This window comes from Lepidochelys kempii, chromosome 1, assembly GCF_965140285.1.
Source record: "Lepidochelys kempii isolate rLepKem1 chromosome 1, rLepKem1.hap1, whole genome shotgun sequence".
NCBI lineage: Eukaryota > Metazoa > Chordata > Testudines > Cheloniidae > Lepidochelys > Lepidochelys kempii.
This window is the reverse complement of record NC_136380.1, coordinates 295,212,108-295,230,858: the sequence shown is the minus strand read 5'-3', so window position 1 is coordinate 295,230,858 and position 18,751 is coordinate 295,212,108. Positions and strand designations below refer to the sequence as shown.

General features: G+C 42.3%; 1 protein-coding gene across 1 annotated transcript; it reads right to left on the bottom strand.

The window, feature by feature from the left end:
- Window positions 1-3,385: 3,385 nt before the first annotated feature.
- Window positions 3,386-18,353, bottom strand: AMIGO2 (adhesion molecule with Ig like domain 2). The gene is made up of 2 exons (XM_073327971.1): window positions 17,912-18,353; window positions 3,386-9,428 (listed from the first exon to the last, which is right to left on the bottom strand). Exon 2 carries the CDS (start codon window positions 9,353-9,355, stop codon window positions 7,790-7,792), a length of 1,566 nt encoding a protein of 521 aa, XP_073184072.1. The 5' UTR covers window positions 9,356-9,428; window positions 17,912-18,353; the 3' UTR covers window positions 3,386-7,789.
- Window positions 18,354-18,751: the final 398 nt, after the last annotated feature.

Below are 18,751 nucleotides of genomic sequence, written 5' to 3'. Positions count from 1 at the left end.
AACAAATATTTAGGTTCCAATTACAAATACTGCCTTCCCACCTTCAGAAATGTTAGTTTAATGAAAATGGGGCCAGAAGGGATTTCAGGCAATAATTAAAATATGCTCATTTACACTTTAAAAAAAAACACAAAGAGCAGATTTCTTTGTTTTTTCCATATAACATTAGGAATGAATGACTATTACAACGTTATTACAGTGGTCACACTTCCCTTTGGAAAAGTTCTACTGTTTGAGATCTAAGATCATATCCTCTGCCTGGGTATATTGGCATAGCTCCATTGATAATGGCTCAGTGGAAAAGCTGACCTGTGTTCCCTATACTATTCTTAAAATGTGGGTGAGGGGATCCAGCAGAATTGATGATAGCTCTCAAATCAGTAGAGACTTAAGTGCACCCACTGTAAATGCGTTTCTAAACACTTGGACTTGTATTCAAGTTATTATAGATATCAGTGAAACCTCATGAATTTATACTAATTGAAGTTATGGTCCTAAGTCTACCTATGTCTTTGAAAACCACCTAGTGCAAAAGGACCCAGATCTTGCTTGGGGGATTTGAATACTATAGTAGTATTGATAACAATAAGGTCATCATATGTGGAAATACAATCCCCATTGGCTAAAATATGAAAAAAACTTAATTCTGACATTAAAACTAAGGATGGAAATAGCATTGCATTCCCTTTCTACCAAGGATTAGGGATTTATATGGTAAATAATTACAGGCTGAAAGATTATTTGTTCTGAAATGTTCAGTATAAAAAGAAAAAAAAAAGGAGCTGGCTTTGAGAGATTTTTGAGAGATTCTACTGTCAATACAGAAGAAGGAAGAGCACAAAGGTCTGCTATAGTCAGGCCTTACTGCAAACACTTTAGCTGCAAGTGTAAAATGGCTAATTGAGCTGCTCCAGGCAACAGTAGAGTTTATTTGATTTATTTTACTGTGTGATATATTATTACCTGCAGTACCTCGATTATCAGAGAAAGTGCTAAAACATTTCAGCCTCTGTGAAAAGGGGGTTTGTTTGATGAAAGCTACAGGGTTGATAGTTGAAGGCTCTGTTCCGCATTAGGGATGTAAATCCCGAGTTTGGTGAAAATTAGAATTGTGAATAATGTCTGTGAAGGTTATTTTATTCATTTATTTTTGCTGAGGATTTAGTCTTTTATCTGTTGCCATTTATCTTCTAGAGATTCTTTAGAATGGTGGCCATTAACCCTGAAACAGGAAAACTGAAAAGGTCTGGTATTAACCAACTCTTATGGATGGAGATTGCAGTCATTTCCCTCAACCTCCCCTGTCCCCCCCTCCCTGCTGCTGTCTCTATGCAAGCGTGCATATGTGCATACACACACACACACACACACTTTCACTAGTGTTCGTACACTAGTTCCAATCTGGAGTAATTCCACTGAAGTCAGTGATTGTCTACACTGGTGATAAGTGGAGTTTTCAGTCAAGTTAAACTAGCTTGATTGAATAACTTGATTGGATGAAAAAAAGCACCTTTGTTCCTACCCTAGACAAGGCTTAAATAACACAGTCTAGCCCATGTTCTCTACTGAAATGATTTTTGGGAGCTGCTGGATTGTCTTCTGGAACACATTGCATCTCAGGGCTCATCTACACACAGAGTTGTAACAGTTTAAATTAAGAAGTGATTTTAGAAAGAAGTTTAAGTTAAGCTGAAATAACCACTCTGAAACCAAAATAAGTGCCCACCTGGGGGTTTGTACCAGTTTAAGTAAAAAGGTGCAAATTTGTGTTTAGACAAGGTCTCAGTCAGCAACCAACTTTTTGGTGCTGCAAAGATGTCTGGTAAGAATCTCGCTGCATGCTATCAAACTGAATTTATAAGTCTTATCCACTAAAAGGTGAAGACCAACAGGAAGATTAAATGGGAAAATATTTATTTCCTGTCAATGTAATTTACAAAGAAATACAAAAAATAAGAAGTTTGTACAGAAAAAAAGTATATATCACACCCATGAAAATATAATACAGGAATTTAGAGTTATAATAATAATTTGTTTAAATTAGAGCTATTAAATAAGGACAGGAAAATATAATCTTCTTGCTTACAATATAAGACCTTTCCAGAAACTTCAGGATGCCATTTAATTTCACATTTCCAGAAACAAATCTTTGAATTGTTTATATTCCATTTTTGTGATGGACCATTTTGATGATACCTTCTTGTCAGTCCCACCTTCCAAAGATATTTACATTAGGAATGTGGAAGGGAAAAAAAAATCAGTCAACCAGATCTTACAAAGGAACTGATACTCGTACATGAACATCGAAGAGAGAATCCTTTTAGCTATATGTATTTTAAAGTGATCCAACCATTTTTCACCAGAAAGGTGAAAATTTTTGTATGTGGTCTAAACTGTTCAACCACAGATGAAGTATATGTTCTGCCTGCTTAGAAACTGACAGCTACTGATGCCAGCTCTTACCACTTACAGCAGCTTGGAAAATATCAGCTGTTTTAAAATTTAAGTATATAATATATAATTAGTTACCCCATCCGGGTCTTTTACATACATCTGGCAACAACATAATTTTCTACCATCAGTAAGGCCAATTTTTACACAGGAAATACTTAGGGCCAACCAAATCTCTCCCAGGCAACTGGCAAAGAGCCAGCTACAATTGCAGCCACTCCACTTTGCTGAGGCATACAAAAGGAGTGTAGAGGGGACTAGTGGTTTTAGCTATCCACATAGGCACATGCATTCTACACCCTCATAAGGGGCAGCTGAGCAGTCATGCTTCCTCTCTGCATCCTCCAGTCCAGAGCATACTGTACTGGCCACAGAGCAAAATTGCAGCTATGCCACAATTTAGCCCTAAGATGGTTTTCATCTAAGAAGAGCCTTAGTGAATTACAGTACAGTGATGCTATAATTAGAAGTCTTCAAAATGCAATTTTTAAAGGAATCCATACTCAGGTGGCAATTGTTAAATAGGTATCACAGAGGTGTTTCTCTGTTCTACTGGCCTCTAATTAGAATGTGCATGACTGGGGTTAAGAGGAGGGATGTTTGCCTTGTTTTCATCGTCCTGCTCAGTAAGTGTCAGAAAATATGAAACTGTGTGAATTTTTTCTCCCACTTTGGACGTTTGTTTCTGTTTTGGGAGAAGGCTAAGTCCTAAGATGATTGGTGGTGGATGTAGCATCAGAACCTAAAAAGACTAAGGTCCTGATTCAGTAAAGCATATAAACACATTCTTAAGTTTCAGCTTGACTGGTTTAGGGCCTTTGTTAACAACTGGGCTGTGACTAGGTATGGGGTGGGAAATAACTAGATATACTGTATTTATTGTTAATTATATGATCAAGGTTTGATTAGATCAAGCCTTGTTAAACTGTTCCTATTGTAAGGGGGTGGGGGTGGACATAAACAAGCCTTTCCCACAATACTTGTACCTTGGCCACAGGGAGGGCAATAGGAGTCTAATGCTGTTGCTGCCGCTAGGCTCCCACAGGCAATGCTAGACCCCTTTGGGGTCATGTGGCCTGTGTGGGAGTGGCTCATGCTGTACTCTTTCAAAAGGTGGTGCACAGGTTGGAGACTTTGTGGCAGTGGGATGTTCACTGTGCATCAAAGGGATAATTTAGCTCTTTAATTGTGGTTGGCGATATTAATACAATATTAGGAAAAGAGAGACTGCGGCTAATGGACAATTCAGTCATGGATTCAGCTGGGCAACTCTGGAACTTATCCGTCACTTGATCAGGGATGTTAGAGTTAGTACGGTATAATCCTAACTCTTCAATCTGGGCATTTTGCTATCTCCAAAGATTCTATGTTGGGACCTACTTGTATATACAAGAGGATAGAGTTTCCTTGTTTATGTCAGGGGGTCATACTCCACTGCATGTTGGGTCCCCTCAGATGCAGGGTGGCTCGTTGTGTTGAGTGAGCATTGGAGCAACGATATAGATAGCTCACGCTCTGTGCTAGGCAGGCTGGGTTTACAGGTGCAGTGCTATTGTTGTATTGTAAGTATTAAAGTAAATTGAAGTGATAGGATTTCTTTAAAAATGTTCTTCCTATTAAAGCTGCAACCACTTAACTAACTCCAAAGTTGAGAGATGTGGAAATAATAGGCCTCACCCAGAGTGTTAATATTGCTACATTGTTAGGAAAGATTCTTAATCCCAGTTTCTTAGATGTATAATCACACATCTGAGCATTTTAAAGCAGGGACTAATATATGAACAGTTAACATTTACAACAAACATCTGATGCTTAGAACTACATTCACTCTCTGTTACAGCAGGTTGACGGTTTGGGTCTGACTCTGCAAATTCTTATGCTCTGCAGTGGGATATAATTTCTCCAGGAGTAAGGGTGCAGAGTCAGTTTCCCCTTTACTAAAACATGGCTTTAAAGTACATATAGTTAATTCAGCATATAATATAAGTGCAAGTATTGTGTTATGAACAGGCAAGTGAGCGTACACAGTCAAACATTGCTTTAGATATTCAGCTATTTGGATGGACAGTGGTAGCAATTTGTTTTGCTTTTCAATCTATTTTGGATTTGACTCCATTAGCACTTTTATAAAAAAATCAAACGCACTCCCATGCTACTAACCTAAGCAAATTAAACCTATATTTTAAGGTACAATTTGTTTGTACCAAAATGTACAGCCTTTTCTAGCAATACTCAGTTAACAAAAATAGGCCAAATACATACAAATCAGATACTCTTTACCTCTGGCTTTTCCCTTCCGTCTTACCATTTTGTATTCAATCCTCTGTTTCAGTCACTTTGCTCCTTCTTGTACAGTACAGAATATGTCCATGCACATATGGCACATCATGGGGAAATCATGTGGCTTATTTCTATCTTCTTTCTAATCAAAAAATCCTCAAGCAAGAGACAGCTTCTTAAAGGGCACATCTTCCTCTCATAAAGGTCAATGACAAATCTACCATTGACTTCAGTGGAAACAAGATTTGTCCCAGAATTATTTACTAACAGATACTATATGTAGGGCTACTGATTAGCTATATATATATATAATTACAAAATACAGATATATGTATGGAAAGGACGCTAAAAGCCTTATATCTTAGATATGAGCAGTTGTTTAATATATTTTGTTCAAAGTAAAAAATGAGATCTTTTATACCTACATCCCCATTATTCAGTCTCTACAAAAGAATTTAAATAATCATGTATCTGATTTTGGTTTCATGTGTTCAAGGAAGCAAACATACTAATGATTTCAATCAGCTTTCCAATTCCTCCTCTTTTCCTCCTACATTGTGTACATCACAGCAACACTGGTTCATGGTTTAATTTGTTTTCTAGATAGGTGGCTGTCAAACAACTAGATACATCCTGATTTTTTTCATAGCAAATTAGTTGTTATATTTTTGGCTATCATGGGCCAAAATTCAGTATAATGTAAACAGGAGCCATTCCACTGAAACCACAAAAGTAGTAAATTACTATTAAAATTAGAATCAATGGAACAAAGTTCAACCACTTACATCATTTGGCCCCTTGATACAAAGGGCAAGGGTCTGTAAAACGTACATTGTAGAGTACCTTAACTCTGAAGAGACCTGTTGATTTCAATGAGACTCCTCAGAGTTAGGTACTACTTAGGGTGAGTAAGGGTCGTAAAGTCTAGCCCAATGAAAACTAGAAGAAAATGAAAATAGTTAAAGCTTTGTGTACGTTTTTATAATACTATTTTAAGGACTACAATACAGTGTGCTACCTAGTAATTAACTCTAAATTGTTTTGGGAAACAAGCTGTATGAAAGACAAGAGGTTCAAAATAAGGGCCCTATCCTGTGAGCTGCTGACTAACGCTGTGTCTACACTGCCATGCCAAAATATGACTGCAGCTCATGTAGACATAACCACACTAGTTTTAATCTAGCTAACTCAGGTATCAGAGCCGTGACCCTGCGTAATTACTCATGTAGTTAACCCATGCTGAAGCTCATGTGGAAAACTAGCTCAGATATGACTACACAAGTTATAGTCATGCTCCATGACTGCAGTGTAGATGTGCCCAGTGAGTTGAGGATATATTGCCCCTCACAGGATTGGGCCCAAATGTTATAGTTGATTCTCTAATGCCAATCTTTAAAAGCAAATTTTACAGAACACTAACATTTTATGCCTTTGAAAGGACAAAGCAAAAAGCAGCGCAAAATTAGGGGGGAAGAACCCTCCGCTAAACAATGGGCCCAGACTTGCTCTCAGTGATGTCAATGGAAGTTTTGTTACTGACCTCAAAGGGAGTTGAACTGCTTGAATAAAGAGTGCAGGATCCCAAACATGCAATACATGATTGGACAAATCTGCTCACCTTATTTTCATGAGCAATCCCATGGATTTAATTATAAGAAAAGTGAGGAGGATTTCCACCCTCCCCATTTAGTTACATGTTTAAAATGGTAAGAGGTAAACAGATTTTCTGTGCCTGGCCATAAACATTTACTATACAAAATGATTAAGATAACATACACACACTCTGGAATATTCTGGCTTGTGTAACTTCATTTATTCCTTTACAAACTGAATGCTTAGAGGATGGAAAGAGGTTTGATAAGGGCTGTTTGGAGGCACACTGACTGCAGTTCTGTTCCCTGATATTCAAATTTACACCCAGCTCTATATATTTAAGATACTGATTCTTATAAGCACACTGATTGAAAAGACAGTATCATCTACAGCAAACATGTTCTCCCCACAACTGATATCTGGAAAACACATAGCAAAGTGTCCCCCACCTTCACGTTAACACTTTGGGTATGTCTTCACTGCAAAGTTAACTCGGATGATGCCCGCCCAGGTCTGAGCCGCCAGGTTAGCCTAGCCCAGGTGCGAGCAGCCGCCCTCAAAAGCCAGGCCTGAGTTACTGGGTACATCTACACTGCAGTGAGGTAGTGAGTCTCAGAGCCCATGTCAACTGACTTGGGCTTGTGGGGCTCAGGATATGAGGCTAAAAATAGCAGTATAGACATTCCAGCTGGGGCTGGAGCCTGGGTTCTGAGACCCAGTGAGAGTGGGAGGGCCATAGGGCCAGGCTGCAGCTTGAGTGGGAGCATCTATGCTGTGTGTACACTGTTATTTTTAGCCCCGTAGCACAAGTCTGAGTCAGCTGACCAGGTCTCTGAGATTCACTGTCGTGGGGGGTTTTCTCCAGTGTAGACATACCCTCTGTTTCCTCACTGGTGCTGCACTCATCTGTGTGTGTCACTGGGATGGCCGTGGCATATCCCATGTGTGCTGCAGTAAGCTGAGCTGCTTTATGATTCTTACCCAGTGAATTGCGGGAGAACTTGTCTGTCCTGCGCATGGAGGGGAATTGTGGGAAGGCATTAATAGACTACCAGCCCTCGGGTGGGGATTTAGCCTGAGTCCTCATTGCAAAATGGGTGGGTTACTAGCCTCAGTGAAAGCAGCACTTGGCCTTGAGCCTACTGCCCCTGACAAGCCAGCTAGCCTGGGCTGACGGCACCACTAGACTCAGGTGAGAGGTTTTCGTGTGTTTATAGGAAGGGGATTGGGGCAACACCCAGGTAAGAGCCCGAGTTAATTCTGCAGTGAAGATACACTCTTTAATGCTAACCTATGTGCCGTTGTTGCATGGTATCCCAATCACAGAAAGAGTAGGTGGACCTGTTCTCGAAGACTACTGATGATGCATTTTTTTGCCACATTTTATTATTTTTTTCCAGGTGATTGCTACAGGCAGGGGTGGTGTTGAGAGATTTAACTGCACAATAGAAATGCAGAAAGCAAACTAAGATGATGGCATGAAAGGTGTATCTGAGAACACCGAGTTGACAGAATCAGAGTCAGATTTTGCTCGGGTCGTTTTCAGGATGCTCTCTGCTATGACAGTTTCTTTGGGAAACAGTCTCACTTTCCCATTCTGCCCCTGTTTTGGCTCGTTCACAGGCTCAAGGAACACCACTCTCTTACCACTGCTGGATTTCTTCTCATCAGCTGGAGGATCCGGAGATGGAGTGGAGTTTAGGATGGATGAATGGGCACTGCTTTGGGGCAGCTTCCTTTTTCTTCTTCTTGTCTTACACTGACAAGGACATGGGGTCAGATAGAGATAAAGCAATACCAAAATAATACTGGCTACACAGGCAGCAAGGGTGGTGAAAGCAGTGTTAAATGCTTCATGAGCATGGGATCTGTTCACTGTGAAATTGCTTACATTAATTCTAACCTCTATGGTTTCATTTAACAGTCTTCTTTTATTTATTGCAATGCACGAATACAGCCCAGAATCCTCCAGCTGGGGATCTATTATCTCTAAACTCCCATTGTGAAACACCTTAAAATTGTCAGTGTCCTTATCTGGCTCCAGTAATCTATTGTCTGGGCTAACCCAGATGAAATATGTGCCTGCATCACTAATTTTGCTGTCACAGTGTACAATCAGCCTTTCTCCAACTTGGGCCTCATGAATAAACCCAAAGGCATGGAATGACACATTGATGGTGCTTTCGGAGCAATTCAGAAAGTTGTCGTGCAATAAAGGCAGTTTATTGGAACCTTTGGGATCAGATCGTAATACACAGGCATACTCATTTTTGAAATCCACGACTGAGTTGAAGTGTCTGTGATACCAATAAATTAGCATGGCGTATAGAGTACAGTCACAGTAAAATGGGTTACCATGAAGATAAATTCCACTGAGTCGTTTGGCCGGCACTAAACTTATACGTTGAATGGGTACGGACTGGATGTGGTTATAGGAAATGTCTAATAATACAAGTTCTGTAAGCTTGTGTTTTCCAATATACAAGTCCAGTGGGAAGTGTGACAGTGAGTTACAACATAAGTACAGCTTCTGCAATTTGTATAATCCTCCAAAGGCAGCAGAATCAATCTGTGTTATCTGATTGTTGTAAAGCAAGAGAACTTCCAGTACTCTCAGCTCTTGAAATAAAGGGCTTCCCAATGTCTTCAGGTTGTTGGATGACAAGTCTAGATACTTTAAATTTGGAGTTGTGGAAAAGCTTCCAGTGATAATACTGCTAATACTGTTATGATTGATTATTAAAGTGTTCAGTTTGTCAAAAAGCACTGGGACCCATTCAGGTTCCAAAAATGCAATTCTGTTATAACTCAGATCCAGTCTTTTTATGAATTTGAAGAGAGTTCCTGGCACCCTAGAGAGGTTCTTATTGGTGCAGCTTACAATGTCACTAGCACAGATGCAGGCTGTAGGACACAAGCCGGAGGCATTGCCACATACACTTATTGTAAAGACCGAAAGGAATAGCAGTCCTTTGCAGTTCAGTTTAAGAACACCAAGTCGAGTAGAAATTGTCTGGCAGCTTAAAGACATTATGGCTATCTCTTAGCAGTCTCCCAGTTCTCCTTGCCACAGATTATATATGTAGTTAGCCTTGTACTAATCACTGTTAAAAGAGGAATATAGAAGTACAGAATGTTAACACATAATGTTCACACCCCATTTGGTTTCCTATGCAGACCACCTGAACAAATGCAGCATTTTTAGTGACTGAATCCCTTCCATTTCACGTTTAGTTTTCAAATCCATTATTTTCTAGGCCATGATTTGTCAACTTTTTTTGCATCTGTTAGATTTTGAACCCACCTGCAAATTCTCATATTACAGACCTATCATTTTTCGCTCCCTCTTCAAAAAGTACAACCTGTTCTCAGCCTCCTAGCTCAGTACGTGCAACTTCTGACAGCTCAGAGAGAATATTGTAAGAAATGGCAAGGCAAGTATGCAATTTCTGAAGTATTTCACTGTCATCCATGTTCCCAGTCCTGGTCCAGAGATGCAGTTTCTGATGCAAGAAAAAGAAATGGCTTGCTCCACACCAGTACTCGTCTCTTCTCTAGTGGGGAGCAGTTTTTGATGGGTGTGTCTTCCCAATCAGGAAATGTTACCCACTTCCAAACCAATAATTTTCTAATCACTATTTAGCTTTAAACGTCAAGAGAACTTCATCTGTTGTTGTTTTAATAAGTTACTCCATACAGTGCAGGGAGCAACACTTGTAGTTAAGATTGCCCAATACTTTCCATTATAAGCACCTGTTTTCAGTTTGCCACACTAACCGTTCAGGCTGAAATGTTCAATGTGAGGTATCTGCCTCAGGTTGCTTTTTTTTTTTTTTTTTTGGTAAGTTTCAGCTAAAATGGTTCTGCTTTTTCTCAGAATTTGGTTAGGGGAAAAATAAGATGTTTTGCTCATGTTAAAAAAACCTGACTACTATTTTATTACTATTTTATTGAGACGTTCTAGCACCTCCATGCTAGAGGAAGTAGCAGCAGTGAAAGGACAGGGGTAGGAACTATGAAGGAGGGAATGGAGGGGTGGTGAGGGAGAGACTTTGGAGGACAGAGGTAGAGGGTCTGCAACTACCAGAGCACAATCCACTACAGAACTTGGAACTGAACCCATTATTCGCAAGTCTCAACATTCTTTTGCTGTCTGGCAAATTGCTGTGAAACTGTGTCTGTGTTCTTCCTCCGTTCCCCTGTGTGGTGTCCTCTGTTTCCCCATGGCAGGTAAACACAGAAGATAACAACCTTCTATTGCTACCGTTACTGTTTTAGCTCAAGTGATAGAGATCTCTGCTGTGTATCTGAAGATCCTAGCCCTGCTGGTGCCCATATGGGGAAGGGGAGGAGTGTCAGTATTTCTACAGGATAAAAATTTGTTTCTATTTTAAAGTTTGTAAAACCTTAGAAAATTACACCCCAAAAAACTATGTTAAAAGAACATTAAGGTTGCAAAGTCAAGCCTTTAAAAGCTGGGAAGTGCCAGAAGTAACACTGGCTGTGCAATCTTAATTTATCCACTTTGTGCATATGCATTATGATAGTGCTTAATTACATGATCACATACCACTTTTTTTTTTTTTTTCACAAGACCTCTACCTCATTCATTACACGAGATGGAGTGAGTGAATCAGGGTTGTGCTGGGAAGGAGGCTATTGCCTCCAAGAGCCCTGCCTCCTCCGTTTCAGAAGTTGGCAGGTGTGCAGTGAATGAGGCATGAGACGGCAGGAAAAGAAAGAATGGCCTCATTGTTAAGGCAGTTAAATGTTGTCCTGGAAAATTAGATTCTATTCTTGTCTCTGCCACAGAGTACCTATGATGTCAGGCAAGTTATGTAAACCAAAATGCGAACAGGTGGCCACTGTGTGTTCCTCATTTTCTGGATACCAAGGTGGGGTCGGATTTGCAGGAGTGCTGAGCACTGCTCTAGACATATAAACTACTACCGAATACTGAGTAGTCTGAAAAACCAGGCCTCAGTTTTCTCAAATGGGACACCCAAGATCAGTGGACACTTCTGACACTCCCTCAGTCACCTATATGTAAAATGGAGATGATAAATACAACCTGCACCTCAGAGGGGCGTTGTGAAGATAAATTCACCAGTCTTTGTAAAAAACTGTGATACCATAACCAGAGCACCATACAAAAGGCCATAAGGAAATAAATGATTTTGTATTCAGTATAGGGTTTGGATGGTTGTGGAGTAAATAATGCATGAGGCCACACATTGAAAGATGAGGATAAAAAGAAATATTCAGCAGCTTCTCATTAAGTGAGCACCATCCATAATGTGCATCATAGGAGTCAGGAATGCTGTAGAAAAATAGTATGTGATCATGTAATTAAAGACCATAATGCTGCAATGGATTGCATTTCCTAACTTTTGAGTGGTTGGTTTTGCAACCTTTGCAGTCTTAACTCTCTCCTAACATAGTGGGTTTTTTAGTGTGATACCATTGGAGAATACCACTTTTAAAAAGAATTCCCATCTGGAATACAACTGAGATATTCTAAATTGGATGCAATTTATTCTGTTTAGGAAGGGTGAACAATAAGATACATAGGCTTCTATGTATGCTTCCATCCCTATCCACCGCTATTTCACCAGACAATTTTAATTTCAGCGCTAAAATATTTTGTAAGGGATATTGCTACATGGGAAATATTGTTTGCTAATATTTGTCATTGACCATAGAATATTTTGGTAATGTACACATAACTGCTTCACAATAAAGTTTAGGTATGTAATTTAGTAGAAAACATTTAACAAGATATTTTTTATGGTAAAAATGAAGGATGCATGTGGACTTGCATTAGAGAATAACCAAAATGTTGTGTTAAAAGTGTCTTGTGTTTATATTTTGAGTTTATTTATTTAAAATTATAGTATTTATAGAGATAAGGTGGCTGTGTCATGATGAAATACACATTTCTGTATACTTGATAGGAATTATGGGCCAGATCCTCAGGTGGCACGAACAGCCCCTTTGATTTCAGTGGAGCTATTTACAGATGTTGGGGATCTGGCTCGGTCTTAGATTTTTGGTCTGGTTTTTAGATGTAAGGGGTGCTCAGCACCTCTGAAGATCAGGCCATGTATGTCATCAGTGTAAGATTTAAGATGTCCTTAACTAGTTAATTGCATGAACCTTGACACCACTTTATCTCCTCATATGAATGTCTCCATGCCTTCTTCTCTGCTTCCTCCTAGCCTAGAAAAAATCTCTCAAATTACGCACACCACCTCTCTTGGCTCACTCAAGTCCTCCTTAAAAACTCACTTTTGCCACTGAGAGGTGAATTATTTAAAATTAAACGTAAGTGTCTGTTCACTAAAAAGTGTGCACAAAATGAGCTGCCACATATCGTCTCAAACTTCTCCTCACCTCATCTGTGTTCTCTCTCCTTTAAACATGATTGTCTAGACAAATAAGTAGGCAGCTGGCATGCTATGGCTGCTGCTTTAAATGTTGGCCAGAATTGTTGGCTAGTCTCCATATACTCCCCATCTGTTTACTGCATTCACCTGTTGTCTCTTGTTTTATACTTTGACTGTAATCTCTTCCGGGCAGGCGCTGTCTTTGTTATGTATTTGTACAGTGCCCCATACAGTAGGGCTTAGATCTATGACTGGGGTTCCAAAGTGCTAACCACAGTATAAATAATAATCATAAATCCTAGATTGAAAAATCTAGGCAGGGGGATTGTGTCTACGTAGCTGTTGTGTGAAGAGCTGAGTGCATCTTTGGGCATGGTACAAACAATAATATTGCTCTTTCCCTTGCTTGTAAGTGCTTGTGTTTTGTCAGTGAAGGGATGAGGAACCATGTTAGAACTTCGTAATTTTAACTGGTCAGGAAACCAAGTTTTCTAACTGTTTTTTTTCCCTTTGTTTTTTTAAACTGGTATAAGTAAATGGAGATTCAAGATAAAATTTTCAAAAGCACACAAGGAACTTAGGAGGCAAGTCCTATTTTTAAAAATCAATTTTAAAATCAGTAGGCTGTAAAGTCATTTGGGTCCTTTTGAAGATTTGTATTATCTAGTCTTTTAAATATTAAAATTGATTATAAGCTCTTTGGGGCAGGTACTGCATCTTCCTATGTATTTGTACAGCACCTAGCACAATGGGGCTCTAATTATGACTGGAACATTTAGCATTACTATAATTCTAAATAATTACACACACAAAAATTACATGCAAGGACCATTATTATGGTTGCAGAGTTAAACACTCAAAAGTTAGAAAATGCCAGAATTCAAGTTGCCTGTGCAAGTCCCAGTCTTTCCTCCCCTCCTGCTCCCAGTTCTATTCTTCTTGCCCACCATTCCCAGTTCCATCCCCTTGCCCCCAGTCTCCTTGCCCACCACATCCTAGTTCCACCCCTCCTGGCTCCTCACCCTATCTGTCTCTCTCTCCCACTCCACCCCTGGCCTCCAATCATCCCTGTCCCCCACCCATGTTCCCTTTCCTTACTGGCTCCCAGTCCCTCTCCCTTGGCATCTCATCTGTGTCTGTGACTCCCAACCTAATCCCACCTGTCAGGACCGTTTCTAGGCACCAGCAAAGCAAGCACGTGTTTGGGGCGGCACAATTCCAGGGGCGGCATTCCGGCCACCCTTTTTTTTTTTTGCTTGGGCAGTTGCGCTCTCGGCGCTTGGGGCGGCAAATTTTTTTTTGTGGCAGTCAAAAACCTAGAGCTGGCCCTGCCACCTGTACCAGTATTTAAGTATAATCGTATCTGAAATGAAATGCTGCTGGGAAGGCTAAAGTATTAACATTAGGATCTTCCTTGTATTCCTTTTTGGATTAAATTTAACAAGCCTTTTCTCACAGACAAGATATAATGATTTGTTTATTGAAAATAGACCAGTATTATTTTAAAATAAGCCTACTTATATAACGTACAAATATTCTTTTAAAATCCTAACTGCATAGTGTTAGAGCCATATATTAGGAATAGTCCATTTAGATGAACAAAAATATTTAAGACCCAGTTTTTGCAAAGGTTCCACATTGGTCCTCTTGAGGAATCAAGCCCCAAATGTTTTGACTAATCTTAGAAAATTGATCATTCTGTATGGAGGGCTCCAGCCCTGTGTAATGTCACATATACTTTCATTCATGGGGGATACTGGTCATGGGGAAACTTCTGGGGTTTCTGCCAGGAGCCTCATAGCTCCCTTTTCTCCAGTTCCATGCTTCTGCTCTGCCTTTGATGGAGCACTGCAGGTAACTTTTGTTCGTTTCTTTCTTTCACACTGATTATGTTAGGATTTTTTTTTTTTAAACAAGACTGTTTTGGAATGTTTAACCTTTTGGGGTGGGAAAGACACTAACTGACTCAGATCTCCAGTGAGCAGCTGCACTCAGCAGCTCTGATAGAGCAGAGCTGGATTATCCAGGCATCGTGTACACCTGTGCAAGTGACATGATGGGGCAATGAGGGGAGACTGGTACTGAACTATAGAATGGCTGATTCCTACTGGTCTACATGCTTGAACTGGATTGAACTGCACTTGCAGGACCCATTGGGGTGGTAAAAATAGCTTTACATCACCTTTTCATCAAGCTGATCCTGGGCTCAGTTTGGTGACCGGTTCGGCTCCTAGTGCAGCCTCAAGCCAGCGCCTAGCTGCAATGACCCTCAAGATGTGGTGGCAGAGAGTCAGCTGTAGCAAGAGTAACACTAAGCAGACTTAAGCTTTGTCTTCACAGCTTAAAAAAAAAAAAAGGCTTAGGTAACTAACATGGCTGAGCGATCCCACTGTGTGACAATGGAGACAATGCACTTTAGTTCTACCTGAAGGTAGCTGGCAAGGTGAGCACTATTTTACCTCACAGCAAAACTAAAGTGCCTTGTCGCCACTGTGTTTTACTGAGGGATAGCTCACATGCACTAGTTACTCCATGGTACAAATGCAGTTTTAGTGAAGACAAGGCTTTAGTGTGGCTGAAGATCTGGCCCATCAAGACAGCCACCTCATAGACCTCATTGGAGTTAGACTAGGGATGAATTTGGCCCAACAGTCTTACCCAGAGTGCCGCCTCATGCATAGCAACAGATCACAAAGGGACTAAGTAAAGCCATCTTTTCTCCATTTGTATGCATACTGCTTGCAGTGTCATTTAAGACTGAGAGTTTCCCCAAGACATGCTTTTTCTACTAAAGATAGCTCATGTACGCCAAATGAGCTAACTGCCTGAGAGATGGGTGAACAAAAGGGTGGGGTTGCGAGAGCCTGGATTGGGTTAGATACAGAAACACCATCAGTATCATGTATAGGAAATCAATCTCTGCAGCTCTTCTCAGTTTACATGGGTGCAAAAAATGCTGATGCCCAAGGCTGCCTGTAGTACAGATCCTGCTTCTATGGCCTTAATTACCAAGCAGATCATCAGATTAATGGAAACATGCCTTTTCCCATGGTAAAACTGCAGCCCACTGGTAGTGGTGTCAGATTTCGGTCAGTCTCCAAGCAGTGACGTTTTCTGTAAAATATAGCCCAGTTTAGGATTCTCAGTGTCTGCACAGGCTTTTCTGATCATTTAAACTGAACTTTAGGGAAAATGTTCATTATTATTCAAACATCTGTTTTTAACAAGCCTTTTTTTAAACTGCAGAGCTCTTGTATGTGGTGTCTCTTTAACATCCTCCTACAGCTAAACTTTACTATGTAACCAAGCCCTAAAGGTGCTCTGGGAAAGGGGCAGTATCAGGACTGGGAGGGGTGATTTGAACTGACAGGATCTCCTGCTCTGTAACAGGCTCAGCTCACAATATGAAAAATGCATAGATTACTGATTCTCAAAATAGCATTGTTTAATTTCCTTGTTAGCTGTCACTTCTGTTACTTAAAGGTCAAAGCATAGTTAAATATTTATTTTAGGAGGTTTTTTAAATCATTTACTGTGGAGGGGTTTAGGAGGAAAATGGTTACCCCCATGTACATACTCAAAGTTTTACAATTAACATCTCTTACGAAACTAACAGATTCCCCATGGCATATAAAGAGGTGGTGGCTTTAAACCTCACTGAAGAGTGAGGCCGTGATTACCACAGTTTAGATTTAGGAAGATCCTTAATGTTGAACTTTTCCACTCCCGGGGGGGGGACACCCCCTCTTTCTCCTCCTCTATCTTTTGCTCTCCTTTAGGGAATACTATTTATTTTTCTCACTGTGCAGTGATGCTTAAATCTACCACAGTCTAAGGACTCTCCCCTCCTTTCATAGATTCATAGATTCATAGATATTTAGGTCAGAAGGGACCATTATGATCATCTAGTCTGACCTCCTGCACAATGCAGGCCACAGAATTTCACCCACCACTCCTAAAAAAGACCTCACACCTATATCTGTGCTATTGAAGTCCTCAAATTGTAGTTTGAAGACCTCAAGGAGCAGAGAATCCTCCAGCAAGTGACCCGTGCCCCATGCTACAGAGGAAGGCGAAAAACCTCCAGGGCCTTCCAATCTGCCCTGGAGGAAAATTCCTTCCCGACCCCAAATATGGCGATCAGCTAAACCCTGAGCATATGGGCAAGATTCATCAGCCAGATACTACAGAAAATTCTTTCCCGGGTAACTTGGATCTTACCCCATCTAAAAACCCATCACAGGCCATTGGGCCTATTTACCATGAATATTTAATTACCAAAACCATGTTATCCCATCATACCATCTCCTCCATAAACTTATCGAGTTTAATCTTAAAGCAAGATAGATCTTTTGCCCCCACTACTTCCCTCGGAAGGCTATTCCAAAACTTCACTCCTCTGATGGTTAGAAACCTTCGTCTAATTTCTAATCTAAATTTCCTAGTGGCCAGTTTATATCCATTTGTTCTTGTGTCCACATTGGTATTGAGTTTAAATAATTCCTCTCCCTCTCTGGTATTTATCCCTCTGATATATTTATAGAGAGCAATCATATCTCCCCTCAACCTTCTTTTAGTTAGGCTAAACAAGCCAAGCTCCCTGAGTCTCCTTTCCCTTCATCTCTACCTTATTTTGTAACCCCTCTCTTCCCGGAGGGGTAATGGGGAAACCAAACTGTTGATGGTCCCCCTGTAGCGCCGGTACCCACTTTGCCCTCCATGCGTGTTCTCTGCTCCTTCCCCTATTTTTGCTCCTCTTCTCCATCCCCCTCGCCTCATTTTTGCGTCTCTGCCCCTTCCTCTCCCATTCTTTTTTCCCCTTTCTCTCTCATCCCCCCCCCATTGTTGCTTCTCTGCCCCCCTTCGTTCATAGCCGTGGCTTTGCCCGGAGCAAGGATTCTGCTGGCAGGGAAGGGCAGCGCCTTCCTTGTTATCGGGCGGGCTCCTGGCTCTGGGGCGGGCTCCTGTAGAGGGCGCGAACCCAGGCGCTGCTCCGGGGCTGCCTGCTAACTCCAGCCCTGCCCAGCAGGAGCAATGCACCCGGATCCACCCGGTTTGCCGTCGCCTTCATGCCTCTGCCCGCAGAAGCCGCCCGGTGCCGGGGCACGGCCAGGGCCCGAAAGTTCCCATTTACCCCGCCACAAAGGGCATCTGGAGGGGACCGCCAGAGGCTGCCCTGGGCAGGGCACGAGTCGGATTACCTGGGGGTCCCGGCAGCCGCCTGGGAAGGAGCAACAGCCGCTCGTTCATCGCAGGGGGCAGGGCGGAGCCGGCGGCCTGGGGAGCGCTGGCCCTTGCCCCGCGGCGGCGTCCAGCCCTGCGTGCTCCTTGCCCCGAGCCTGCTCCAACTTTGCGGGCGGGCGGAGCCGGAACGGGAGCCGGGCGCTGTGGTCGCTCGGCGAGCCCCTCTTCGCTTCGCCGCGGGCGCCCGCCTTCATCTGCACCGCAGGGACGAACAAATGCGGAGCCAGCCGCCGCCTCCGCCCCCCGGCAGCGGGATTGGTTAGAGCAGCGGGGGGAGGGGGAGAGGGGGCTGCTCCACCGCGGGGGGAGGTCGGCGAGAGGGGCGCGGGGTGCCGGCGGGAGCCACGAGGCTGTGGCTGAAGTGGCAGCGAGGAGTTTCGCGCTGCCGCGGTGATGGGGTTTTTATTCTCCTTTCCCCGCCTCCCTCATCCCGGAGCCGATCCGGTGCCCGATCCCACTGCAGTCAGTAGCACAGCTGCGAATCGGGCCCTTGGTTTCCACTGGAGGAGCGGGAGCTCCTCCTCCTTTGAGCAGCGAGCGGGGCTGTGGTATAGCGGGGCGGGGGCAGGCATCAGGGGACCGGTGTAGCCGGAGCTCCCGGCAGAGATTTCACAGGGCAGAGCCGGGGACGTTTCCAGTCCGGAGCGAAGTTGCACGTGAACAGGGGAAGGCCGGCGTCTGTCAAGTGCGCGGAGCCCAGCCAGCCTGGGGGCGGAGTGGGGCGAGGGGTAGCCACTCTCAGCCTGCGCCCTGTGCACTGGCAGGGGCTTCCCCAGGCTCTGGGGATAAGTTCCTTG